Below are 27771 nucleotides of genomic sequence, written 5' to 3' on the forward strand. Positions count from 1 at the left end.
GATTTTTCCATCCCAAACTCATAAGAAATTCACAACAGACATTTGCATAGTTGAAGAATTTATTTGTGAGAGGAAACTGGAACCAATGGCTCTAAAAACAATGTTTAAAGAGTCCTGACCATGTTAGAAGAGCAAACATTGGCAAACTTAAGAGGGTAAAACCTAATCATAACTTCTCACTTTGATTACAAAAAAGCTGCAAATAATACAAAAAAAATAAAGTCTTCACAGTAGGTGAAAAGACTAAATCCAAGAGGTGCAAACATTCCTTTCTTAAAAGAGACCATTAATAATATTAACATCAATAAAAAATTAAAAAAGTTAAAAAGAGTCTCAAATCTCTAGCAGCAGTGAGAGCGGCTGAAGTGAATTTGAGCAACGGGTATGGGAAGGGTGTTGGGCGACCATTTCAGACAGTTTATGCGGAGAGGTCGCTGCTGTTGAAGCGCTCTTGGTCGTAGACCTCTGCGATGACCTTGCGACCCCCGAACCAGCGGTCGTTGAGTGCCTGGATGGCCTTGTTCATCTCCGAGGCCATGGAGAACTCCACAAAGATCTTGACGATGATCTCGGCATCTTCCTCCTCGCCCTGCTTCTCCTGGTAGATGATGACTCGGTTGACGGCACCAAACTTGCCACACTCCTCAGTTACCTCACCCTCCAGGTCGTCATCGATGTCCTCTGGCCCCACCATGTTCCGTAACACCATCACCGTAGACTGGGGACGAGTACGACAACATGTCAATATGTATTCCAATCCAAATCACATTACAGCAAAAAAAGATCAACTTTTCAGTGAAAGTACTGCACCTTTTGTGAAATTTATGCCACGAAACAAGGCAAATATCACAGAAGCAAACTGGTAAGGGCCCAAAAAGGTTACCTTTTTTAAAGCACAGAAACACATTTAAAATCGGTGAGAAGTACAAGAAAACATTTATTTGCATCCTGTTTCCTTTTTCTATACGTTCTGCACAAAAACCTGTTTCTGATATTTACACCTCTACTCAATACAACAGAATGAATTTACCTTCGGTGTTCATTGTACAATAAAATAGGCTACTGCAGAAAATGGCTGATTTGCTCATATCCAAAAGCCTACATGTGATTGGGCAGGCGGAATGTAGTAAGAAATATAAATGCATCCTGTCATTGTGTGAGTAAGTGGAAAAAAACTATATGAAACCATATTTAGCCTACATTACTCCATAGACCAGGGGTGCAACTTTGGTTTTAGAAGTTGGGGGGACATAACACTCCAAACAGCCTACCAGATCGCTCGGAGATGTCCGTATGGTCCTAAAGCACACCGTTGCCTCGTTTAGTATCACATTCCAATGATAAAACTGAGGGGGGCTAATATGCAATTTCAGAATGTGGGGAACACATGAACCCCCCCCCCCAGTGAAAGTTGCACCCCTGCCTTCTCCCTCCCACACACACTGCTCCAAACTTTGAAAAGTTAGGAACAAAAAATATTTCTGATTAAGCTTAAAATTACATTGAGGTGGCCTCCCGGGTGGCGCAGTGGTCTAGGGCACTGCATCGCAGTGCTAGTTGTGCCACCAGAGACTCTGGGTTAGAGCCCAGGCTCTGTCGCAGCCGGCCGCGAACGAGGTCTATGGGGTGGCGCACAATTGGCCTAGCGCCGTCCGGGTTAGGGAGGGTTTGGCCGGTAGGGATACCCTTGTCTCATTGCGCACTAGTGACTCCTGTGGCGGGCCGCTAACCAGGTTGCCAGGTGCTCTGTGTTTCCTCCGACACATTGGTGCGGCTGGCTTCCGGGTTGGCTGCGCACTGTGTTAAGAAGCAGTTGGTTGGGTTGTGTTTCGGAGGACGCATGGCTTTCGACCTTCGTCTCTCCCGAGCCCGTACGGGAGTTGTAGCGATGAGACAAGATAGTAACTACTAACAATTGGATACCACGAAATTGGGCAGAAAAGGGGGTAAAGTAAAAGATTTAAAAAGAAAAATACATTGAAGCACATTGAGTAGGCTCTCTATCCCTTTTCCATTCTTCCTGTGCCATCCAAATTTGTGCATAGCATATTGGTCAAGTTACCAGGTTGTTAGCTAGCTAACATGACAACAAGGTTGTTTGTTATCAAATCAACAATAAGCGGCCTGCGATTAACATAAAAATGGCCCGCGAGCAGGTTTACGAAATTCTATCAAATGCATGCAAATTCACAGTAGAAAGGGGAAAGGTAGCCCCGATAATAACTTTTGAATGGTTTGGGCTAGAGACACGGTTTTCAAAGATATAAAGGTGCAAGCATGGCTGTCACTGTGCACCGTTTTTCCTTTATGGCATTTCTCTATGACTACATGACAGCGAAGTCTAGTCAGGATGGTCTGTGCTCTTTGTTGTAACAGGCGAAATGAATAGACACAATTTGTCTACTTCACTTGCACTGCGACCCACTCCAATAATTAAACAAACAGAAAACCTATCAGTCTGCACACCCCAGCTTGTTATCACGGCTAAATTACATTTTAAAACGGATGGAGATGCGCAGAAAAAGCGGACGGAGACAGATGGCTATTGGATGAAGCACTCATTCTGATGACTCTGATATTCACTTTGTAGAACCGGTAGAGATGCATTCTGTCCTCAGTCAATTATTTCGTTATGAGAAGCATATTCCTCTGATCTACACAATTCACGTGGATGGCCTATAAGCCAGGTAGGTCGTCACTGTAAATAAGAATTTGTTCTTAACTGACTTGCCTAGTTAAATAAAGGTTAAATAAAAATAAATAAAAAGCAACAAGTTTGCATCCCTGAAATATCTTTATCTTCATGTCTGGTCTTACTTCTGATTTCCTCAGCAGTTTCTGCATGACCATGTGTCTGGCGCTGCTGCCTGAGATACTCATGTGTTCTTGGTCGCTCAACATCTCCTGGCCTGTCCCGTCCTGCAGCATCTCCTTCTCCTCCTGCTTCTTCTTCTGCAGTTCTTGCAGAGAGGGGTTGGGCTGGGCTGGGTTGGTGATCACAGGCGGCGAGGCCAGCACAGGGTTGACCAGGCCCACCTGGGGCAGCACTGGCAGGTTTGGACGCACTGGTGTCACACCTTCAGGGACATGAGGGACAATTACATGCGTCAGCTATACAAATATGCACAAGAGTACACCAAATATTAGGAACACATTCCTAATATTGGAGTTGCACCCCACTCCCCCCATTTACCCTCAGAACAGCCTCAATTAGTTGGGGCATGGACTTTACAATGGTTAGAAAGCATGTTGACTCCAATGCTTCCCACAGTTGTGTCAAGTTGGCTAGATGTCCTTTGGGTGGTGGACCATTCTTGATACACACAAGAAACTGTTAAGCGTGAAAAGCCCAGCAGCATTGCAGTTCTTGACACAAACTGGTGCGCCTGGCACCTACTACCAAAGCCATACATACACAATCGATGGCTCAATTGTCTAAAGGCATAAAAATCCTTATTTAACCTGTCTCCTCCCCTTCAGCTACACTGATTTGAAGTGGATTTAAGTGACATCAATAAGGGATAATAGCTTTCACCTGGATTGACCTTTGTCAGTCTATGTCATGGAAACAGCAGGTGTTCTTAATATTTTGTATACTCCGTGTTAGGGCTGACCCCTTTTAGTTGACTGGTCGATTGTTTTGTCGATAAGCTGTTGGTCAGCCAATAATTGTTTGTCCAGTTAAAATTGAAAAATTATGGCACATCTTGATTGACGCCTGTCTCAGTGGACTAATCCTTTACGGCACACCAGTATCACCAGTAGTATATTTACTGTTAATTCCCATAATTTGTAATCTACAATGTTTGTTTGGTTACCGTAATTTCTGTTAATGCATTCAATATATTAATATCTTTTACAGTTCTCATTGTCAAGGTGGACACATTTGCAGAGCGCACAACCTATGCTACACTTGTGAGAAACAAGTTTTGGTGTATTTCATTCCATCTATGAGTTGTCAATTGATTCATTGTGTTTTGTTTTGAGCACTACTGTCAATGTTGATTAAGGACGCGCACCTGATTATGGAATAGAAGTTGGCCTAGGCTACCTGACCTGCGCGCAAATGTAGGCTTATAAATGGGCCCATTTGGAGATCTGATAGTTTTTCTGATTATCTTAATTCACCACCACTACTGAGCTGTGGAGCTTCTCAGTGATATTTTCATCACCTAAAACAAAAAGTAAACTAAGTACAAAAAGTAAACTAAGTGTTTTTTACATCCATTGAGAATGACAATAGTTCCTCAATGTAGCCCATTTGAAAAATATTTCCAGCTCTCCCCCTTTTGATAACCACTCAGTTTGAAAGGGGAAAAAAAACATAATTCTCTGATCCGGTGGAAACATCATAAAATAGGTCTACCTGATTACTTCTTATCCCTTGCACAAATATCCTACAGCTGTGTCTGTCTGGAGCTCACTGGAAACTGAGGGTCCAAAATATTTTATATAATGTTGCAAGTTTGTTAGTGCAAGCTTCAGGCTGGACCAAGTCGATAATTAACACAATGTTTCAAGTTCATTGTGTTTTATCATATTTTCTACCTGCAGGCTGCAATGTTTTATTTGTTGGCTTTATGTAGACTGGCAACTATGTAAAAACAATTGCAATAAAAGTTATTTTTAGATTTGAATAGTTTTCATTTAGATATAATCTTTATTAATCACACAAGTGAATCTATTATAAAATTAATGAAACTGTTGCATGAAAATCATAACTGGCACGCAGATCGGTAGAAATGGTAAGATAAATTGGCACTCCAAATGGAAAAGCTTACCAACCCCCTGGTTACTGGCAACTTCGGGATAGTAATAGCAGAATCTGTGAAGGCAAGCAGCAGCAGGTGATGGTTTGGGAACAGGTTTATTCCTTCTGGTTAGGCTTGATATCTGGCTCCCTCGAGTCATTTGTGTGTGTTAATTATTTAATCAACGTGTGTTTAAAACATCAGACAAGCTCAGTAGCCTACATATAGTTCATTTTATTAAAACGCATAGGGTGTGTCTATATATGGGAAAATACATGTTTGAACATTTCGTTGAGTCGATTGGTCGGAAAAAAACGACTCATGATCGACCAATATTTTTTGGGGTCGGGGACAGCCCTACTAAGTGTACATCTCCATTGATATAGTTTCTATGAGACATGGTATGCATGAATTTCCCTTCATAAGAGTCAAATCCTCTGTTGCAATTCCCTTGTTTCTCTTATCGGTCTCATGTCAACCTATTTGTAGTCAAGATTTTATAACACAATTTAATGACCAGGTTCAGATGGAAAAAAACGCCAACCTGATTAACCAGATAATTCCCTCAACATTGTTACACTGAGTAGATAAAGGACACACTTTAAATCACTCAAACGATCCTCTTATTCTCTAAAACAGGTATTCCCAAACTGGGATACTCCTGCCATCGGGGGAACTCCAAATAAAACTGTGATTCACTTTTTTTCCCTTCACATTTTCAAACAGTCCATTTATATTTTCCAACAGTGGCTATACATTTGGGTGAGTTTTTTTTTTCTTGCCCAAGTAGCCTCATTTCACTGCCAAAAATAAAATGAAACCATCTAGTGTTCAGCGAAATAACAACACAATGTCAAATACAGGTAGCCTAGTCAAATAATTAACATCCAATCACATTAACTGTTACTCTCTCGTGGGAATTCCACTAACGGTCCGTATGTTGCCAAACGTAGCTGCTGCTCATTCTGTTTGCTCTAAAATGTATAAATATTTTTTTTAAAGTAAGGCCCGCGTCCATAGAGACACATACCAGCTCTACAGGTAGTATTGCTACTACCAGCAGTACTACACCTGCACCTGTCGACAACAGAAGTTGTTCTTCTTCCACGAGCACATCCAATGCTAGCATCAGTAATTCTACATTTGTTGTTAGCCCAGCTGGCATGTACACTGACAGTTGTGAATCTGATGCAGTCAAAGAGCTACTGCCCCCTTACCCGGGAAAGCACTGAACAGACAGGGACTTTGGACCATTGAAGAGGCGCAAATATGATGAGAACTACATTGATTTGGGGTTCACTTATATTGGGAGTAGTGCCATTCCTCAGCCACAGCCATATGCGCAAAAGTACTAATCTAAACTCCATGAAACCTTCACTCTTGCGCAGACATTCAGAAACAAAACAAGCCAATTTGAAAAATATGCCACAGGAGTTTTTTTTAGCAAGAATTAAGACGACTTTTGAGTAGTAAGACATACCATTAATAAGAAGGGGCTAGATGCGTTTTATAATGGTGAGCTACCGTGTGGCTAGGACAGGCAAGCCCCATACTATCGTGGAGGACTTAATTCTACCTGCTGCCGCGGATATGGCTGGGGGAATGCTGGGGGAAAAGGCCCCCAAAAAATATACAGACAATGCTTCATCAAACAACACTGTTTCACAACACACCAGTGACATGGCAGGAGATGTTTTGAAACAATTACTGCTTCACATACAATCCAGTGAATTCTATGAGTTACAGCTGGATGTGTCAAAAGACGTGGCGGGCCTGGCACAGCTCCTGGTACATGTCCGTTACGTTTATGGGGGTCAATTAAGGAAGACATCCTCTTCTGCAAACCAATGGAAACCAGGACAACAGGAGAGGATATTTTTAAAGTAAGGGACAGCTTTGTGACATCAAATGGACTTTGGTGGTCAAGATGTGTTGGTATCTGTACTGATGGCGCAAAAGCCATGACAGGGAGGCATAGTGGAGAAATAACACGCATGCAAGCAGTTGCTCCTGACGCCACTTGGGTACACTGCAGCACTGTCCCAGCCATATCCGTGGCAGCAGGAATAATTAAGTCCTCCACGATAGTATGGGGATGGCTGGTCTGAGCTAAACGGTAGCTCGCCATATAAAAGGCAAACCCTTCTCACCGAGAGGCTCTTGCTGCCAAGGGAATGCCTTACATCTTGAAAGACGTTTTGGACACTAGTGAAAATGGTTAACATTGTTAAAGCAAGGCCCCTGAACTCTCGTGTATTTTCTGCACTATGCAATGATATGTGCAGCGACCATGAAACGCTTTAACAACATACCGAAGTGTACTGGTTATCAAGGGGCAAAGTATTGACGCGTTTTCTTTAATTGAGTTCCGAGCTTAAAGTTTTCTTACTGACCATCATTTTCACTTGTCTGACCGCTTGTATGATGACGAGTTTCTCACACAACTGGCCTATCTGGTTGATGTTTTTTCTTACCTGAATGATCTGAATCTAGGATTACAGAGACTCTCCTCAACTATATTCGGGACAAAATTGAGGCTATGATTAAGAAGTTAGCGCTCTTTTCTGTCTGCATTAACAAGGACAATACACAGGTCTTTCCATTGTATGATGTTTTTGTGTGCAAATGAAATCAAGCTTACGGACAATGTCAAATGTGATATAACGAAGTACCTGAGTGAATTGGGTGAGTAATTACGCTGGTACTTTCTCGAAACAGATGACACAAACAACTGGATTCGTTATCCCTTTCATGCCCTGCCTCCAGTCCACTTACCGATATCTGAACAAGAGAGCCACATCGAAATTGCAATAAAGCGGTTCTGTGAAAATTGAATTTAATCAGAAGCCACTGCCAGATTTCTGGATTGGACTGCGCTCAGAGTATCCTGCCTTGGCAAATCGCGCTGTTAAGACACTGATGCCCTTTGCAACCACGTACCTATGTGAGAGTGGATTCTCGGCCCTCACAAGCATGAAAACGAAATACAGGCAGACTGTGTGTGGAAAATGATTTAAGATTGAAACTCTCTCTAATACAACCCAACATTGCAGAGTTATCTGCATCCTTTCAAGCACACCCTTCTCATTAACCTTATTCACAATTTTCGATGAAGAAATAAAGTTTTATATCTAAGATGGCAAAATAAAAGAGCAAAATTATTGATTATTATAATATTATTAATTGTGCCCTGGTACTATAAGAGCTCTTTGTTACTTTGCACGAGCCGGGTTGTGACAAAAACTCACTCATTCCTATGTTTAATAAATGTATTGCATAGTGTGTGTGTGGCAGGCTTACAATGATGGGGGAAAAAAACATTTGAGAGTGCGCCGACCCTGGTGCTAGATGGGGCACGCAGCTGGAGGTTGAATGTTTGAAGGGGCATGGGACTATAAAAGGTTTGGGAACCACTGCTCTAAAACATTCAAACAGACCTAAGTGAGTGTGTAAGTCAGTGGACAACACCCTTTGTACTGACACATCTCAATACACACCTGTGATCATTCCGGGGGCCTGGGCAGCCATGACTGCCTGAGGGATGCCCATTTGTCCCATCGAACCCATTTGTCCCATCGAGCCCATTTGTCCCATCGAACCCATTTGTCCCATCTGGTTTGCCCCAGCCATCGCCCCCAAGATGGACGCCCCGGTCACAGCCTCCTTGAGAGAGGGGCGGGACGCATTAGCAGGAAAACACAGTGAGGTGGCACAGTCAGACTTCATACAGCATGTATAGTGTTCTACTCTGCATCTCACCAGGTCAATATACAATATTCTATCAGTAAAAGTTGTTAATATGTTATAATATAAACATCCACTAAACTCCCAAGACTACTATTTATTACGAAACAAAACTATGACTAATGTCAGTGCCACTGCCAGATATAGCAGTGGGACTGCATGCTTGAGCAGTGAGACTCCAGGGTGTAATTAGCTTACACGCCCAATTAGTTTACAGGAGGAGCTTTAGCATCTCAGTATTATCCCAGTACATTAAATGACAAAAGCAAGGGCCAGTCACAGGACATACTTTTTAAGAGATCTTTACCTTTCAATAAGATTTGAATCTAGATACATGGGCTCCGATACGATATGTTTTAGTTTGAAATGATTCAGTACAATTCGGTTTGTTTAGAGAACTAATTGGTTCACTAACATTTGTTGCATAAACACTAGGGCCGGGACAATACCAGTATGGCTATACTCGTTAGTATCCGGGAAAGGAAACAAAACAAAGTGGATTTAACTTCTTGAGGAAAACCCTAGTGTTAGAAACAAAGATCAATATGTTGTTGAGCAAAAGCACACAATATTTTACATACAGCAGGTTTTTAAAGGACCAAAGAATTTGGTCAGTTTCGTGTTTACATTTTTGCCATGGAAAAAAATACTGCGATACTGGTATCGCCCAGCCGTAATAAACACATTCATTTTCAATTCTAAATTAAAATCTGCTCCTGATGGAACTCATGAGGGCTCCCGAGTGGCGCAGCGGTCTAAAGGCACTGCATCTCAGTGCTAGAGGCGTCGTTAAAGACCCTGGTTCGATTCCACGTTGTATCACAACCGGCTGTGATTGGGAGTCCCATAGGGCAGCCCACAATTGGCCCAGTGTCGTCTGGGTTAAGGTTGGCCGGGTTAGGCTGTCATTGGAAATAAGAATTTGTTCTCAACTGACTTGCCTAGTTAAATAAAGGTTAAATAACAATACATTTAAAAATTGCCGACTTGTGTATCTTTGTCAGCGTTTCTGTTAGCCGGTAATAGCCAGCTTTTGGCCGATAATAAAAAGTCAAAACATTTCATTGGCACTGGGAGAAATTACGAAATAATGCTTTTTAGCCTATTAATTGATGGAAATACATTTGACTGGTCATGCTTATCAGTGTATAGGGTATAGGTTAATTTGCATAATTGAGTGGAATTGAATTAGCGCGTGTGTGCACTATATTCGTTATGTATCTTATTTATCTCGTGTACAGCATACAGAGCCTTTGAGCAGAAAATTCATTTGCCTGCTACAGCATCTCAAACAGCAAATTCATAGTTGACGGAATCCAGGCTTCATCAGCTCGTCACACCACTTTGTAATGAGCTGGAGGCATTATGCATTTTGAAAACATATAGTTAATTGTTTGAAACCTGAGCGTTTTACTACATATTATGAGGCATGTCTTACCTTGCTTCAAAGTAGCCTAGCCAAATTCAGACCATAAATTTTTTATCAACTTTCTTTAATTGTCCGGTAGCCAAAGGCACAACCTTAGGTCATATAAGAAACCAAAATGAGTTGTTGCATATGAGATCTCCTCTCTTTCTAAATTTCAAGAAATAAATGTGGACAGTTATTCTAACATATTCAAAGTGGACACCAGAATTCAGTAAGAATCACCGCATATCGTTGCATCCTGGAATTGCACGTTCTGTTAATATGAATTACCTTAATCTAAAGGTGATTTATGTTATTCTGAGCACCGTGTGTGGACGCCCTAATCAGGTTACGCACTCAATGCATATGAGTCTTGTAAATTTCTCAAATGTCCGGTAAATTAAAATGCTTCCGGTCAAATGTACAGCGCAACATTTTCCTAACAGAAACCCGGTGTGTGTGTGTGTGTGTAAATTATGTCTATAGTCCTGAAACTCAACTCTGGACCATGAAGCCAGTTCCACTGCTTTCTTTCATGGTTCCCCTCTAAATCAGTGACCGGCACCAGGGCATAAAATAAACACCCGCCACCTGCGGGTAGCTTTAGGTATTGGCAGGTAACGGGTAGCTTTAGGTATTGCTCAATTTGCAGGGCTGTAGAGTGCGAGCATTACGTTCGCAAATAAAAACAATCAAAAGTCTGTATGAGCACATATGCGAGTTGCGATTTATAGCCGAAAAATTCTGCAGTAGTTGTTTTCAAAGTTTTTGTTTCATAGATGCTAAATCCACTGCCTGGCAGAGTGAAGTGCTGATAGAATTGTTTTTGGAGGTGCTGCGCACAGGCATAAAAGTTGGTCTAATTTTCTCAAAAGTCTACAAAGTGAGACTTTGTCCACTTCTTTCTTGGCTATTTACATTTTGTTCACAAGCTCAGTTGTTTTCAACATTAGTTTGAGTCTGTTGCTTCACCTAATAGCAAAGATACCACCAAGTCAGATCCCAAATCTCAGACACATCTGACAAAACTTGAGTGGCCTGTTACCATGGTAACCTCCCGCCCTTAAAGAGGCAGCTGAACACTGTCTCATTTGGATTTTGGTTCGGAAAAAATGTCACCGCAAACTGCCGATTCGTAATGTTTGAATAGATTTTCTGACAGATGCATGCTATGTTTGGATCGTTTGGGGTCTGCGGACCGATGCACTTGTATCTTAATTAAACATCAGAATCAGGGACCGATGCAAATTGGTAAATCGTTACATCCCTAATACTTTTGCAACTAGGTTGAGCTCACATCACAACACAAGCAGATATGGCACAGCACATTTGGTTAGCAAACACACAGCAGTAGAATACTTTAGATTGCCCTGCAAGGGATATGCATTATCAATTCATTAAATATTATATCAAATTCTAGAACGGCAGGGTACATCAAAATAAACACTGTGTACAAAACATTAAGAGCACCTTCCTACATTGAGTTGGACCACCCCATTTTGCCCTCAGAAAATCCTAAATTCTTCAGGCCATGGACTCTACAAGGTGTCGAAAGCATTCCACATGGATGCTGGCCCATGTTGACTAGAATGTTTCCCACAGTTGTGTCAAGTTGGCTGGACCATTCTTGATTCCCGCAGGAAACTGTTGAGCAAGAAAAACCCAGCAGCATTGCAGCTCTTGACACAAACCGGTGCTATATTTTGATGAAATACATTTTTTAAATATATAACTATCATGCCCCGTTCAAAGGCACTTAAATATTTTGTCCATTCACCCACTGAATGGCACATACACAATCCATGTCTCAATTGTCTCAAGGCTTAAAAAGCCTTGTCTCGCCAGCAATAAGAGATCATAGCTTTCACCTGGATTCACCTGGTCAGTCCATGTCATGGAAAGAGCATTCTTAATATTTTGTACACGGAGTATGTTACTTAAAGCACACAGAAAATCAGAAAAGTAAGCTTTATATACAAATTACATTTATCTTTACTATATTAAAACTTTACTGAGTACATTATTAATTATGGTTACACCTAGCTACCTACAGTACCAGTCAAAAGATTAGACACACCTACTCATTCAAGGGTTTTTCTTTATTTGTACTATTTTCTATATTGTAGAATACTAGTGAAGACATCAAATCAATGCAATCACACACACGGAATCATGTATTAACCAAAAAAAGTGTTAAACAAATCTAAATATATTTTATATTTGAGATTCTTCAAAGTTGCCACCCTTTGCCTTGATGACAGCTTTGCACACACTTGGCATTCTCTCAATCAGCTTCTTGAGGTAGTCACCTGGAATGCATTTCAATGAACAGGTGCGCCTTGTTAAAAGTTAATTGGTGGAATTTCTTTCCTTATTAATGCATTTGAGCCAATCAGTTGTGTTGTGACAAGGTTGGGGTGGAAAACAGAATATATCCCTATTTGGTAAAAAAAACAAGTCCATATTATGGCAAGAACAGCTCAAATAAGAAAAGAGAAACGACAGTCCATCATTACTTTAGGATATGAAGGTTAGTCAATCAGGAAAACTTCAAAAACTCAAAAAGTGCAGTCGCAAAACCATCAAGCGCTATGATGAAATTGGCCAAGAAACACGAAAAATTACATTAGACTGGTGGAAATCTGTGAGTCGAGATTTGAGACCTCCATGTCTGTGAGATGCAGAGTAGGTGAACGGATGATCTCCACGTGTGGTTTTCATTGTGAAGCATGGAGGAGGTGGTGAGATGGTGTGGGGGTGCTTTGCTGGTGACAGTGTAGATTATTTATTTAGAATTCAAGGCACACTTAACCAGCATGGCTACCACAGCATTCTGCAGCGATACGCCATCCCATCTGGTTTGCACTTAGTGGGACTGTCATTTGTTTTTCAACAGGACAATGACCAAACACACCAACAAGTGTTCAGAATATGTGAGAACTCCTTCAAGACTGTTGGAAAAGCATTTCAAGTGAAGCTGGTTGAGAGAATGCCAAGAGTGTGCAAAGCTGTCATCAAGGCAAAGGGTGGCTAATATTTTTTGGTTACTACATGACTCCATATGTGTTATGTCATAGTTTTGATGTCTTCACTATTATTCTACAATGTAGAAAATAGTAAAAATAAAGAAAAACCCTTGAATGAGTAGGTTTGTCCAAACTTTTGACTGGTACTGTGCATCAGAAGTATATTTACCTGGAAGGCCAATAGATCCCTTTGGAAGGGAATCATACTTGCCTGGGCCGTTATCTTAGCGGTGGCTGCTGCAGCAGCCACGGCTGCAGCGGGGGGCAGGCCACCAGGCTGGGTGGGGGTCAACATGGGCATGGGAGGGGTCACAGCCTTGCCCACCCGCAGGTACTGGCCCCCCAGGTCAAACAGGTTCATGGAGGACACTGCGTCCAGGGACGACTGGGGCTTGTCATACTCTGCCAGGGAGAGAGGGGGGAGAGTTAGGAGGAGGACAAACACACAGCAACAGCACATCCCGAGGGCCGCCACCCGCCAGGGGCCTCTCTGCTCACCGACGAAGCCAAAGCTCTTGTGTCTTCCTGTGGTGGGGTCCCTGGCTAACGTGCAGGACTTGATCCTCCCGAAGGCCTCAAAGACGCTCTTGATGTCCTCGTCTGAGAGGTCGGGGTGGACGGAGGCAACGTAGATCCGGTTGTAGGCGCGTGCCTCTTCTGCCAGCTGGTCGATGATGGGTTGCGCCTGACCAATGTTACCTGGCCGCCCCACCTACAGCACAGATACCAGCACAGGGCCAATGAGTGGGGTGTCACAGCCACTGACCAAGCAACGCAACACCCCGAGCTCCAAAACCACTTAACACCTTCAACTCAGGACAACGCAATTACACTGCTTTTCAAACTGTAACACCAGTGTTACACGAGTGTATACTCACTTATGTTATACTAGGGAATCTGGGCTGACAGTGAAGCATGTGAAGAGCAGAATTAACAACCTCTGCATAATCAAAACGGTTGCTTTGTGAGAAGTTGCTAAAGTTAGCCATTGTTATGCAAATGCCAGCTGAAAAGTACCAGTGGCCTGGCTTTGGCCTCAAGTGAGAGCAGGCCCGCCGGAGCCATGGCCCGGTAAGACATGGGTGCCAGCCCACATAGACGTAAACAGAAAAGTCTGAGCCTTTGGGGTCAATCCTGTATGGAAATGCTCTATTAGAGATCTAAAGGAGCCGCTTTCTCTTTGTAATTGCCGCCTAATGTATTCTTAGCCAAGTTCACACTAGCCGTGCTAAACTGCATCTGTCCACCAGGGCTAAGGTAATAAGAGTGATATGAAATGTGACAACCTGCACTAGTCTAGAGACAATGTCTTCTATCGACACACTATTTTCTTTAACTCTCACTCTTTCTAGACCATAACATACCAACAACTTAATCACTTCAAAGTCATCAACTGAAACGTACAATAGAAATCATGAAACTAAAACAAAAGTATAGCCTATCTGAAATTCATGAAGATAATTATACTGTAAAAGCTGCTACTATGACTTGTTCACACACTCAGGCATGTTTGACCAACACTAAAAGAAAGGCCTGTTCAGATTGCCTTAAGCCGGAGCTGCAGCTGAGGATCAACTAGTGGAAATAGCTATAAATTAACAAGACCCGTGGCTGGCACTACACTGTCAGGGACTGACATGTCTCAGAGGTATCTCCTCTAACAACTGTCATCTATAGGTTAGTGTCTGAAGCGTCTCTTTGAGCGGCTATGTAGTATATGATCTGTGCTCCAGGTGGGGCGGCCAAGCAACACCAATCAGGCGCAGCCCATCATCAGCACATCTCGGACACAGAGCAACGCATCATCACACGCTGCCCGGGTATCCTAGAGGAACTGGTCACTAAAACAATGTGGTGATGACATCATGGAAGCAGACGACAGAGCATACGTTCACAAAAACACACACCCGCGCACACACAAACATGTGCGCACACACATGCAACCACACACACCTTTAAATGAATGGACACACATACAAGCAAAGAAAGAAAATGAAATGAGTGGCTTTAAATACACAGAATTAGAGATACTACCAATTAGTGATTCACCCAGAAATAGTTCAGTTCCACACAAGGAGAGAAATGAGAAAAGGGGATGTCCGAACTGTCTCCATGCATCTTCGATAGAAAATATTAAAAAGTTGATAGCAGGAGCACCGCTCGTTCCAGGGGTATAGAGGGGGGGGGGGGGGGTTTCTGAGTGGTCCACTTCCACTGCGCAGGACAGGCTGCCTCTCCAGGCCACTCACCTTGATGTTCCTGCCCCCGAGCATGACCGAGTTCATCTGCTCCAGAGCCAGCTGTGCAGCCTCCGGGATCTCATACTCCACAAAGGCAAAGCCCTGTACGCAGACAATAGACCCATGAGACAGTTACAAACACGAGCATGCCAAATTCTCCAGTTGTGAATCAAAAGTTTCATTCATATGATTAATGCAGTTCTAATTCTAATCCTATTGCAATTCTGTGTGGCGATGTAGTTTGAGCATGCTCTATAAACTGACCTTGTGCTTCATTGTAACTGAGTCCCATGACATGTCAATGCTCTTGATGGGGCCGAAGGGGGCAAAGGCCTGTCTGATGGTGTCCTCCCCGAGCTCATAGTATATGGAGCCCACATACACCCGGCACATGATGGCTAGAGCACGTTGCCGCTGAGCCGCCACCTGGTAACCACGGAGAAAAACACACCATGATGCTTAAGGGGCCAAAGAAAGAAAGAACACACAAAATCAAATCTAGATGTGTTTTTACATTGAGGTCTCATTATGTAAATCACTGGGAATATGTTTAATTCTCTATTGTATTTGCTTTTCCCAACAATAGACATACAGGCCAATGTCAGGGATGGATGCAATCTGGGCATATGCAAAATAAAGAGTCCTGAAAAATGGATGTGACTATTGCCATCTCTACTGAACAAAAATATAAAACGCAACATGCAACCATTTCAACGATTTTACCGAGTTACAGTTCATATAAGGATATCAGTCAATTTGAATATAGTCATTAGGCCCTAATCTAGGAATTTCACATGACTGGGCAGGGGCACAGCCTTGGGTGGGCATGGAATGGCATAGGCCCACCCACTTGGAAGCCAGGCCCAACCACCAGGGAGCCAGGCCCACCCAATCAGAGTGAGTTTTTCCAGAAATACTCCTGTTTTATCAGCTGGCCAGGTGGCTGGTCTCAGACAATCCAATCCCACAGGTGAAGAAGCCGGATGTGGGGGTCCTGGGCTGGCGTGGTTACACGTGGTCTGCGGTTGTGAGGCAGGTTGGACGTACTGCCAAATTCTCTAAAACGACGTTGGAGGCAGCTTCTGGTAGAGAAATTATCATTCAATTGTCTGGCAACAGCTCTGGTGGACATTCCTGCAGTAAGCATGCCAATTGCAAGCTCCCTCAAAACTTGAGACATCTGTGGCAGTGTGTTGTGTGACAAAACTGCTCATTTTAGAGTGACCTTTTATTGTGTCCAGCACAAGGTGCACCTGTGTAATGATCATGCTTTTTAAATAAGCTTCTTGATATGCCACACCTGTCAGGTGGATCGATTATTTTAGCAAAGAAGAAATGCTCACTAACATGGAATAAACATTTGAAAGAAATAAGCTTTTTGTGCATTTCTAGGATATTTTATTTTAGCTCATGAAACATGGGACCAACACTTTACATGTTGCGTTTATATTTTTGTTCAGTATATAACAAGATATCAACAATTTTGTAAATGCAGATACAGCTACATAACTTGAAAAAATCTGTATCATTACTGTATTTATATGTGTGAAAGCAAAAGTGGTGATGGACATGCATGCCCCTCGCTAACATTTAGCCCTTGAAACTGACCTGTAGTCCAGGGGTGTATATGAGATGACATTTCAACAAGGACAACAAACTAAATCAACACCTACAGTGCCATGAAAAAGTATTTGCCCCCTTTCTGATTTTCTTTCTTTTTGCATATTTTTGATACTGAACTGTTATCAGATGTTCAACGAAAACCTAATATTAGATAAAGGGAACCTGAGTCTACAAATACTTAACTTTGTTTATGAAATATGTAATTGTTGTGTTATTTGTTCACTCAGGAACCCTTTATCTAATATTAGGTTTTGGTTGAAGATCTGATGACATTCAGTATAAAAAATATGCAAAAGTAGAGAAAATTAGAAACGGGGCAAATACTTTTTCACAACACTGTATATCAGTTGAAAAGCATCCATACAAAGATAAAAAGCCTGAGGAAAGCATTTCACACTTACGTCTCTAAGGGGAGGGAGGGATGGGTAACCACTGAAAGCAGTTTACTGGTTCCTTTTACTCAAGCATAGCTGCGTTATCACCCACAGGCGAACTAGTAACAGCCTAATCTATTGCATTAGAGAAAAGTGATTTCCTATTTTACAACATAAAATTTGAGATTGCCAAAAAGGGATTCCGGTTTGAGAAGGTCTCTCATTTAAGTTATTGAAAGAGACTGCTAACCCTCTTTAGCCCCACACCAAAGCTGGCTTTCTCAGTGTCAATCAATGCAAAGTAACATCATATTTATAAAGAAGACATGAACTTCCCTGCATTGATATTCAAAACCACATTTGCATAGCGATTTCAGGCTATAGAGCAAAAAGCCATAATAAATGTTCTGCTAAAAATCCCCTAATAAAAGGTTTGTATTGTGCTCAAATACACTACATTGTCAAAAGTATGTGGACACCTGCTTGTCAAACATCTCATTCCAAAATCATGAGCATTAATATGGAGTTGGTCCCCCCCTTTGCTGCTATAACAGCCTCCACTCTTCTGGGAAGACTTTCCACTAGACGTTAGAACATTGCTGCAGGGACTTGCATCATTCAACCACAAGAACATTGGTGAGGTCGGGCACCGAGGCCAGGCTCGCGTTCCAATTCGTCCCAAAGGTGTTTGATGCGGTTGAGGTCAGGGCTCTGTGCAGGCCAGTCACGTTCTTCCACACCGATCTCGACAAACCATTTCTGTATGGACCTCGAACTCGAAAGGGCCTTCCCCAAAATGTTGCCACAAAGTTGGAAGCACAGAATCATGTAGAATGTCAATGTACACTGTAGAGTTCATATTTCCATTCACTGGATTTAAAGGGACTAGCCCGAACCATGAGAAACAGCCCCAGAACATTATTCCTCCGCCAAACTTTACAGTTGGCAGTATGCAGATAATGTTCCCCTGGCATCCGCCAAACCCGAATTTGTTCATAGGACTGCCAGATGGTGAAACACGAACAGCTCCAGAGTCCAATGACAGCGAGCTTTACACCACTCCAGCCGACGCTTGGAATTGCGCATGGTGATCTTAGGCTTGTGTGCGGCTGCTTGACCATGGAAACACATTTCAATGTCACTCCCGACAAACAGTTCTTGTGCGGACATTGCTTCCAGATGCAGTTTGGAACTCGGTAGTGAGTGTTGCAACTGAGGACAGACATTTTTACTCGCTTCAGCACTCAGCGGTCCCGTTTTCTGAGCTCGTGTGGCCTACCACTTCGCAGCTGAGCTGTTGTTGCTCCTAGACGTTTCCACTTCACAATAACAGCACTTACAGTTGACCGGGGAAACTCTAGCAGGGCAGAAATTTGTCAAATTGACTTGTTGTAAAGGTGGCATCCTATGACGGTGCCACATTGAAAGTCACTGAGCTCTTCAGTATTGGCCATTCTACCGCCAATGTTTGTATATGGAGATTGCATGGCTGTGAGCTCGGTTTTATACACCTGTCAGCAACGGGTGTGGCTGAAATAGCCAAACCCACTCATTTGAAGGGGTCCCCTCATACTTTTCACCATGCAGTGTGTATGAATTCAAAACAAATCCCAAATTTCCATTATGAATCTCTTTCAGTTTAAAAAACATTGACTAACAGCTGTTGCCACTAGTGGAAGTACTTCAGGGCATTTCTTCTAAAATGGTGCAGTGGGCAGGGCATTAAAGGTGTAATATGCAGAACTCTATCTGCCATTTCCTGGTTGCAAAAATTCTAAAAGTTTGCCTAAATTTCAGTTTGTGAGACAAAACAAGCAATGTAAAGAGTAGAGAATCGTTGTACCATTAAACCGCTGTGAAATATACACTGCTCAAAAAAATAAAGGGAACACTTAAACAACACAATGTAACTCCAAGTCAATCACACTTCTGTGAAATCAAACTGTCCACTTAGGAAGCAACACTGATTGACAATACATTTCACATGCTGTTGTGCAAATGGAATAGACAACCGGTGGAAATTATAGGCAATTAGCAAGACACCCCCAATAAAGGAGTGGTTCTGCAGGTGGTGACCACAGACCTCTTCTCAGTTCCTATGCTTCCTGGCTGATGTTTTGGTCACTTTTGAATGCTGGCGGTGCTTTCACGCTAGTGGTAGCATGAGACGGAGTCTACAACCCACACAAGTGGCTCAGGTAGTGCAGCTCATCCAGGATGGCACATCAATGCGAGCTGCGGCAAGAAGGTTTGCTGTGTCTGTAAGCGTAGTGTCCAGAGCATGGAGTGTGTCAGCAATTCCTGCAAGAGGAAGGCATTGATGCTATGGACTGGCCCGCCCGTTCCACAGACCTGAATCCAATTGAGCACATCTGGGACATCATGTCTCGCTCTATCCACCACAGACTGTCTATGCACCACAGACTGTCCAGGAGTTGGCGGATGCTTTAGTCCAGGTCTGGGAGGAGATCCCTCAGGAGACCTTCCGCCACCTCATCAGGAGCATGCCCAGGCGTTGTAGGGAGGTCATACAGGCACGTGAAGGCCACACACACTACTGAGCCTCATTTTGACTTGTTTTAAGGACAGTACATCAAAGTTGGATCAGCCTGTAGTGTGGTTTTCCACTTTAATTTTGAGTGTGACTCCAAATCCAGACCTCCATGGGTTGATACATTTGATTTCCATTGATAATTTTGTGTGATTTTGTTGTCAGCACATTCAACTATGTAAAGAAAAAAGTATTTAATAAGAATATTTCATTCATTCAGATCTTGGATGTGTTATTTTAGTGTTCCCTTTATTTTTTTGAGCAGTGTATTTTCAATAACCAAAAATATTATATTTTCAGTTGTTTGAAGCTGGTGTACAAAACCGAAAGTAAAAGATGCTAAAACTAAACTTAAGAATGGGAAGCATAGAAATAGTGCACATAGAACAGATCTACCGCTTCTTAGACTTGCTTTCAATGAGAATGACAGATGTATAACTCACACACACACATACATACATACATAATATATATACATATATATATATATATATATATATATATATATATATATATATATATATATACACACACATATATATATATACATATACACATATATATATATACATATATACACATATATATATATATATACACATATATATATATATGAATGTTTCGCCCAAAAAGTTACATTTTGCAGCTTTAACCAGACTGAATTAAGCAGACTCAGCACATCGTATAAGAACTTGCCCCTCATAATTATAATATTTATAAACATGTCTTCTTTTGAAATATTAGTTATTTGGTCAGCTGCAATGGCTAGGATGGAGCCCAGAGTGGCCAATCAAAAAAGGGTAACAGTCCTTTGTATCATGAAAGCGCACAGAGAAAAAAGTGTAATAATCTATTGACCGATTGTAAAGGTGAGAGAGGATCTCCAAAGCCCATTGTCACTGCTGCCATCTGAAAGACAGTAAAGATGAAAAGGGTACTGAAAAGTAGGTTAGATATATATTTAAGCTTTGCTTTTTCAAATGTTGTTCCTTTGCTATACATCAGCTTTTAGTGACATTACACACTCCCCATAAAAAGCTTTCAGGACTGATTTGACTTTCCCTCTGCCACCCACTTCAAATCTTCCCCAAAACCATTTCACAACATCACCCCACAATCAAAACCCCTATGTGAAAACAAGTGCAAAGCATTCAACATGTTTAACAAAGTCTTCATGCTGATCTTCTCTAGCTGAAAAAAAAGAGGCAGAAACAAGAGGACAAATATACCCACCCTATCATCGTAAGCAGACAAACATACTTTATAAGCTGTACTGCTATGTTTTGTGCTACTAAACAATAAAGTAATGTTTCATACCTACAAAGCTCCCAGGGCAGATAGTCATATCGAATTACTATGTAACAATCTTGCTAATGGTCCAAGTTACTCTTAGATATGAGCATTTCATTGAGTGGCGTTAAGAGATAAGAACATATGGTCAACGACACGTAGAGTTAAGTTGCAGTTGTAAGAGTATAGAATTCTGCACGTCTCACCTGTAAGTTGGTAAGCTGTTGTTGCTGATGAGCAATGGTCTGCTTCACTAAGGCACTCTTAATGCTCTGCTCCATCGCATACTTCTTTGCCTGAAGAAAAGTCATTCAGCATGAAAGAAAAGGAAACGCGAGAGAATAATGCAAGCGCAGGCAAACTGACTAATGGAAAGACATTACGTATACACCTGTATTTAGTCATGTACATGTAATAAGTAGGCTCACCCTTTGTAGTGCCTCCTGCTGCTCTGGGGTGAGAGGCGGCAGGCCAAGCTTCGCGCCTGTGCCCTGTCCATTCTCCATCATCAGAGCTGTCCCTCCCTGAAGAACCACAGCAGTGAAAAACATTAATATGCATATGAGCATCCTCAGGAGACATGAACACTTATTAATTGGAGAAATGAATGACACTTGCTGAGCACTGCAAATTTGGTAGGCTTACATCTCCCTCTTCTACTATGATCATAATAAGGATAATTTATGTACAGTTTGGGAATCATCACAGTGCATATTTCGTACTGGGGGGGGGGTCAGATAATCTCAATATCAAAGACCAGTCATCAGTGATTGGGACGCTCAAGACAAGCGTGCATAGAGAAGAGCTCCTTACCTACAACCTGCTAAACGCTGGGACCTCAGAGGCAGGATAACCCAGGGGGAAGAGTGAATGGGAAGCCTTAACAATTCAAAAAAGTCTGAGAGAGAGAAAATGCCTTCAGACTAACATGATAGCAGCTGCAAGGCGGTAAGCTTGGAATCCTTTATTTGCACCAAGTATGAACTAAGCTAGCTAATTTTATACAAACTTAGCTAACTTGCAAACTAGATCGCTATGTAGCTAGTTAGTTACTAGTAGGGGTGTAACGGTACACGTATTCGTACTGAACCTTTCAGGTAACTCGGTTCGTCCCGCACTGTGAACCCAAATAAATACTTAAAAAATATGCCTTGAGTAAATCTGAGCTAAAAAACAACAACATTGCAGGCTATATAATGACAATTCAAATCTTAATTGCTGCATTTCAAACTGTCCTTTTGTGAGGCGCAGCTGGGAACTAGTTCTGTACGATGGCGTGTGTGGGGTCGATAAACCAGAATTGGAGGATCCTCCATCATTGTTTAAATCTCAAGTTTGGTTAAATGTTGGCTTCCCAGTAGATTCCAACACCGATTGAAGGAGAGTTGGATAAAACTTTAACCGTATGTCGCCACACTCAATGAGAATAGCCTATGCAGCTGTTGACACATTTAGGCTGATATCATCCCCGTATACCGGTACAAGAAAGAAATGCAAAGAAACACCACAACATCCCCTCCCCTCTGCATCCAAGCAGACCTTCATGCAACCCAAGCACACCTCCCAAATAAATTGCACGAGCGATAAGTAAGCTATGTTTATTGTTTTTAGTTTATAGCTGCGGATATGCGCCCATTCTCCATGGTTGAGAATAGGGGGTTTCAGCACCATGTTAATAAACAATGATTCGGTTCAGAAAATGTGACTTGAATTTATTGGACATTTGAGAAATTTACCAGAACCCATATGCATTGGGTATGTAACCTGATTAGGGAGTCCACCCACGGTGCTTAGAATAACAGAAATCACATTTAGATTATGGTAATTCATATTAACAGAACATGCAAGTCGAAGATGCGGTCCTTCTTACCTAATTATCCGTATGTACTTTTTCTCAGCCAACAAGACAAGTAAACGAACAGCAAAATCACTAGCCTATGTCAATCTACTATCCCCCATAGTAGAGAAGTTTCCTTACTTATCTACAGCTTGTTGAGAAAGAAATAGCCTATTCCAAACCGACTGGGACAGCTGAGGGACACTAGATCCCAAACTCATACAACTAGCAGGCCTAGGCTACATAAAGCAAAACTTTAAAACACAATGAGTCTGATGCAACAAATCATAATATTTAGTCTAAAATGTTGATAAACTGTTATTTCTTCACATTATAAGCGCAGCAATACGCAGTAGGCTACGTGCGAATGTTTGTTCCACAATGCAATTTGCGGGAAAACACTTGTCAAAAGCGCGGCACACATGCGAGCAGTTTCATGTGACAGATGAAAATATCTGTTAGAAATTTAGAAAGAGAGATCTAATATGCATGGGATGCTAATATGACGCCTTGGACAATGACAATGAAAGAAAGTTGATATAAAACAATTGCCTCCATGGATATGGTCTGAATTTGGCTAGGCTACTTTGAAGCAAGGTAAGACATGCCTCATAATATGTTGTAAAACGCTCAGGTTTCAAACAATTAACTATATGTTTTCAAAATGCATAATGCCTCCAGCTCATTACAAAGTGGTGTGACGAGCTGATGAAGCCTGCGTTCCGTCAACTATGAATTTGCTGTTTGAGATGCTGTTGCAGGCACGCTCACGCTGTCTGACAGATTTTCCGCTCAAAGGCTCTGTATGCTGTACACGAGATAAAGAAGATACATAACGAATATAGTGCACACACGCTCTAATTGAATTCCACTCAATTATGCAAATTAACTCATACACTGATAAGCATGACCAGTCAAATGTATTTCCATCAATTTAATAGGCTAAAAAGTATTTTGCAATGAGATATTATCTTCTCCCAGGCCGGTGGCAATTTTATTTTTAAGCGGCTATTATTGGCTAACGGAAACCCTGTCGTGAAAGTGCTCCAGCCACATTGCGTACTTTCCACTTGCACCCATTTCAGCAAACAGGTAGCACCTGCCCAATATTTTTATTACCTTTATTTAACTAGGCAAGTCAGTTAAGAACAAATTCTTATTTTCAACGCTCTAACCACTAGTCCAACGCTCTAACCACTAGGCTACCCTGCCGCCCCAATATAATATAAGCAAGCTTTCAATACATTTTCCAATGCACCGTGTTGCGCTTCAGGGCTCGACATTAAGGCTTGTCCGGGGTTAAGTTTTTAAAAAGTCAGACAACCACAAAATATTTCAGTTGTCCATTCGTAAAAAGTAAAAACAATATCAAACAATTACTCCGGTCACAATTGGTTCAGGCAGCACACAGCAGGGCATGGTCGCCATTCTAAGTAAATTGGTCTTCTCACAAAATCGTCTGTAGTGTCCGAACGGTTTGGCCTACAAACTATTATGACTATGGAAAGATGAGACTCTCACGAACACAATGGTGCTCTCTGTTTTGCTCTACGACCCCAACAGTTAGGGCTTTGATTTTGTTAGCCGGTGATTGTCAAGCAAATAACGGTTGGTCTCACAGTAATTGACCGTTAATTAACACATTTAGTGTATCCTGGCTTCCACACCTACAAGCCACCGATACAGACATTTGGATCATCTACATTTTAAATCCATGTAATATAGCCTACCTTCACAATAAATCCATTTATTTATTTTAGACAGTTCTAAAGAAATGTATGAAGAAAATTTAGTCTTTTTCAGAAAAACAGAATAGCATACATACTGTTAGGTCTTGATCTGGTTAATGCCATATGCCTGTGGGCTACACTAATTAATTTAGCTGACAAGATTTGATTATAATTCTGTGGCATTATTTTATAGAATAAAGAATCTAATTGAAAGAAGCTGAATAAAATAGAAAGGATATTTTCTCCAAATGATTAGTTAGTGCACACATGCGGCTATTCTGTGTTGAGCGGTTAACAAAGAAATAGGTAGTCCCATATGCTTAATTTAGAGTTATTAATGTAACTTTAGTTCTACAAACGTGGGGCTATATGTTTTGATTTTTAATACATTGTAAGGCTGCGTGAAGCAAAGGTCGGGTCATGCGTCCTCCAAAACACAACCCACCAAACCATGCTTCTTAACACCTGCACACTTAACCGGGAAGCCAGCCGGCAATGTGCAGGAGAAACACCATTCAACTGAAGATCAGAGTCTGCAGCCTGCAGGCGCCCGGCCCGCCACAAGGAGTCACCAGAGTGCAATGAGCCAAGGCAAAAAGCCCCCTCAGCCAAACCCTTCCCGAACACGGGCGACACTGGGCCAATTGTGTGCTGCCCTATGGGACTCCCGGTCACGGCTGGTTGACACAACCCGGGATCGAACCCAGGTCTCTAGTGACGTCTCAAGCACTGCAGTACCTTAGACCACTGCACCACTTGGGAGGCTTTCCAAATTATTCTAATAAAGTGTTGTTTCTAAAGTTGCAACTTTTAAATGGGAATAATTATAAAAGTAGGAGTCTATGCTATTCTCATGCACAGATTTATTTTGAATTACAAATATTTTAACCCTCAAGAGGGGAAATTGAGCAAAATACCAAGATTGAAAAATGTAATGAGTCAAAAGAATTTAGGCTACAGCTGAGGAAAGCTTATGAATGAACTGTGTAGTTGGCCTAGGCCTAATTCCATATTATTCTAGCAATGTGCAACCTACCTACAATGCATATAGCAGCCTAGGCGAATAATTTTTTTCTTTTTACCTTTATTTAAACTAGGCAAGTCAGTTAAGAACAAATTCTTATTTTCAATGACGGCCTAGGAACAGTGGGTGAACTGCCAGATTTGACCGACAGATTTGTACCTTGTCAGCTCGGGGGTTTGAACTTGAACTTCCGGTTACTAGTCCAACGCTCTAACCACTAGGCTACCCTGCCGCCGCTAAGAGAGGAGGATGATGAAAAAATGCAAATCAGTTTATAATTATCCAGTTCTGAGGACAGCAGTCGCTCTACAGCCCATTATGATTTTCAACCCATCACAAGACGCACAGCCAAGAAGTCTTTGTGACGGTGTCACTCGCGCCATAACTCACAGAGCCAGATATGTACAGTAACCTAGGCCTCTCTTTCGTGCCACATCTCCAACAGAGTGGAATAGGCTATTAGAAAATGTTTGGCTCCGCTAAATATATTTTGCCAATATCATAATGCCTCTCGTCCCTCGTCGTAGCACGCCAGCCAAATGCGTAGCGGGCCATTACATGGCCGCTTAGGAGCGATAACATCATCTATGTATGGAAAAGCCCCGAAAATGATTTCAGACCCCTCCTTTGCACTTCACGAATTTTCAGCCACCCTTTTGGCTGATGGTGTTATGGACCTTTTTTGTTGTTGGAACAAGTGGCTTAAGCTTTCGGACAAGTAAAAAAAATCTGTCTTGTCCCAAGAACAAATGGCTAAAAAAGTTCATATCAAGCCCTGCCGCATACTAAACATTGATAGCCCCTTTCCCATCACATCAACCCAGAGTGGTAGATGTACCTTGCTACAGATACCCCTTTACCCATCAACCCAGAGTGGTAGATGCACCTTGCTACAGACACAAGCCGTTTATGCGTCACGCATCTGACACTGAAGGAAGCAGTCATGGTGCGTTCTCGAAGATGGAAGAGGGAATTTACCACATACAATTGGGAAAAATCCACTTGAATGGACCTCCAACTAATTCCTATTGGGAAACGTGTCTATCATCCTGAGCACCCACCTCCCACATGGTGACCTCTGTCACCTACTAACGAAATGGCCTCTAACAGCATTTTCTGTAATGAAATGCAACGCAACATTATTTATAAAAAACAATTTATTAATGTGGTTTTTGAACTCTATAAATTGGTTACAATCATGAAAGTTGTACTTTTAGTTTATGGTGGCAAATTGACCATTTGCCAATGGACAATTCTCGATTTCAAATCACATGAATGCATCCAACTGGTAACGTTAAATTCCCACCTCCCACAGCTACAAACGCAGCATCAGAGTGGAAACCTGAGGCCCACATAACAACCCTGTCACAACAGACAATGGCAGGAACATTGTGGATGGCATTTAATTTTCCCGCTGTACCGAAACGTGATAACAAAAACGCAATAGTACGTACCCAACCGTGGGTTTGGTGAATCGTTACACCCCTAGTTACTAGAAAATGCGAAGCGTAAGCCAAGTGATACGCTTGCTTGTTAGCTAAATGACTAGCTAAATTGCTACACTTGAGTGGGTGGAGCTCAATCGTAAGTAACGTTAGGATAGTTGAGGCGAGCTAACGTAACTACCTAACTTGGTCGTTGCATCTTCTTTAACATAGCTACCTAGCATATCACTATTTTCAATCATGCATTGTAATTCCAACAAGGCAGTCTAACATTCTAACATCTTACCAGTGAGCTAGCAATTGCTTTATTATTATGTTTTAGCTAGAAAGCATTAGTCTAGAGCCAATTGTCGCAGTAGTTAGCTAACTTAGCTTGCTAGTAGTTGATTAAGGCCGCATGCCTAAATTCAGGTTTTGTGAATTAAACGTGGTTCACGGGAATAAACCAATAATTCCAACAAGATATGTAGGTTCACAACTATTTGAGAAACAGGACGGGGACAACAATAACTGAGTTCATATTTAACTTATTTAGCAAGTTATTTACCGCAATCTCCGTCACCGCCATGAAGCACACCTACTTGAATAGGCCCTCCACCAGTTTGCGAGTACCGCGAGACTTGCAGGACAAACACTAAACCCGAGACCGGCGAAAGAACGTCGCGAGAGCTTGATTTCAGGTCAGTTCAGGCACAGTTCAGGGTTGCTAGGTTTGATTTGGCCGTTAT

At 41.9% G+C, this 27771-nt stretch overlaps 1 protein-coding gene across 4 annotated transcripts; it reads right to left on the reverse strand.

Annotated features, from left to right (window-relative positions):
• Positions 1-46: 46 nt before the first annotated feature.
• On the reverse strand, positions 47-27737 carry LOC109908814 (poly(U)-binding-splicing factor PUF60-like). 4 transcript variants are annotated; one of them, XM_031796195.1, is made up of 12 exons: positions 27591-27710; positions 21821-21905; positions 21436-21531; positions 21214-21303; positions 20576-20626; positions 15434-15595; positions 15179-15271; positions 13428-13641; positions 13099-13331; positions 8249-8414; positions 2818-3077; positions 51-718 (listed from the first exon to the last, which is right to left on the reverse strand). In XM_031796195.1, exons 3-12 carry the CDS (start codon positions 21514-21516, stop codon positions 419-421), a joined length of 1650 nt encoding a protein of 549 aa, XP_031652055.1. In that variant the 5' UTR covers positions 21517-21531; positions 21821-21905; positions 27591-27710; the 3' UTR covers positions 51-418. The 4 variants fall into 4 exon arrangements, with proteins under 4 accessions (XP_031652054.1, XP_031652055.1, XP_031652057.1 ...); XM_031796197.1 differs by having other exon boundaries at positions 20576-20908; positions 27591-27649; XM_031796194.1 differs by lacking the exon at positions 21821-21905 and having other exon boundaries at positions 47-718; positions 27591-27737.
• Positions 27738-27771: the final 34 nt, after the last annotated feature.

Source organism: Oncorhynchus kisutch, linkage group LG18, assembly GCF_002021735.2.
Source record: "Oncorhynchus kisutch isolate 150728-3 linkage group LG18, Okis_V2, whole genome shotgun sequence".
NCBI lineage: Eukaryota > Metazoa > Chordata > Actinopteri > Salmoniformes > Salmonidae > Oncorhynchus > Oncorhynchus kisutch.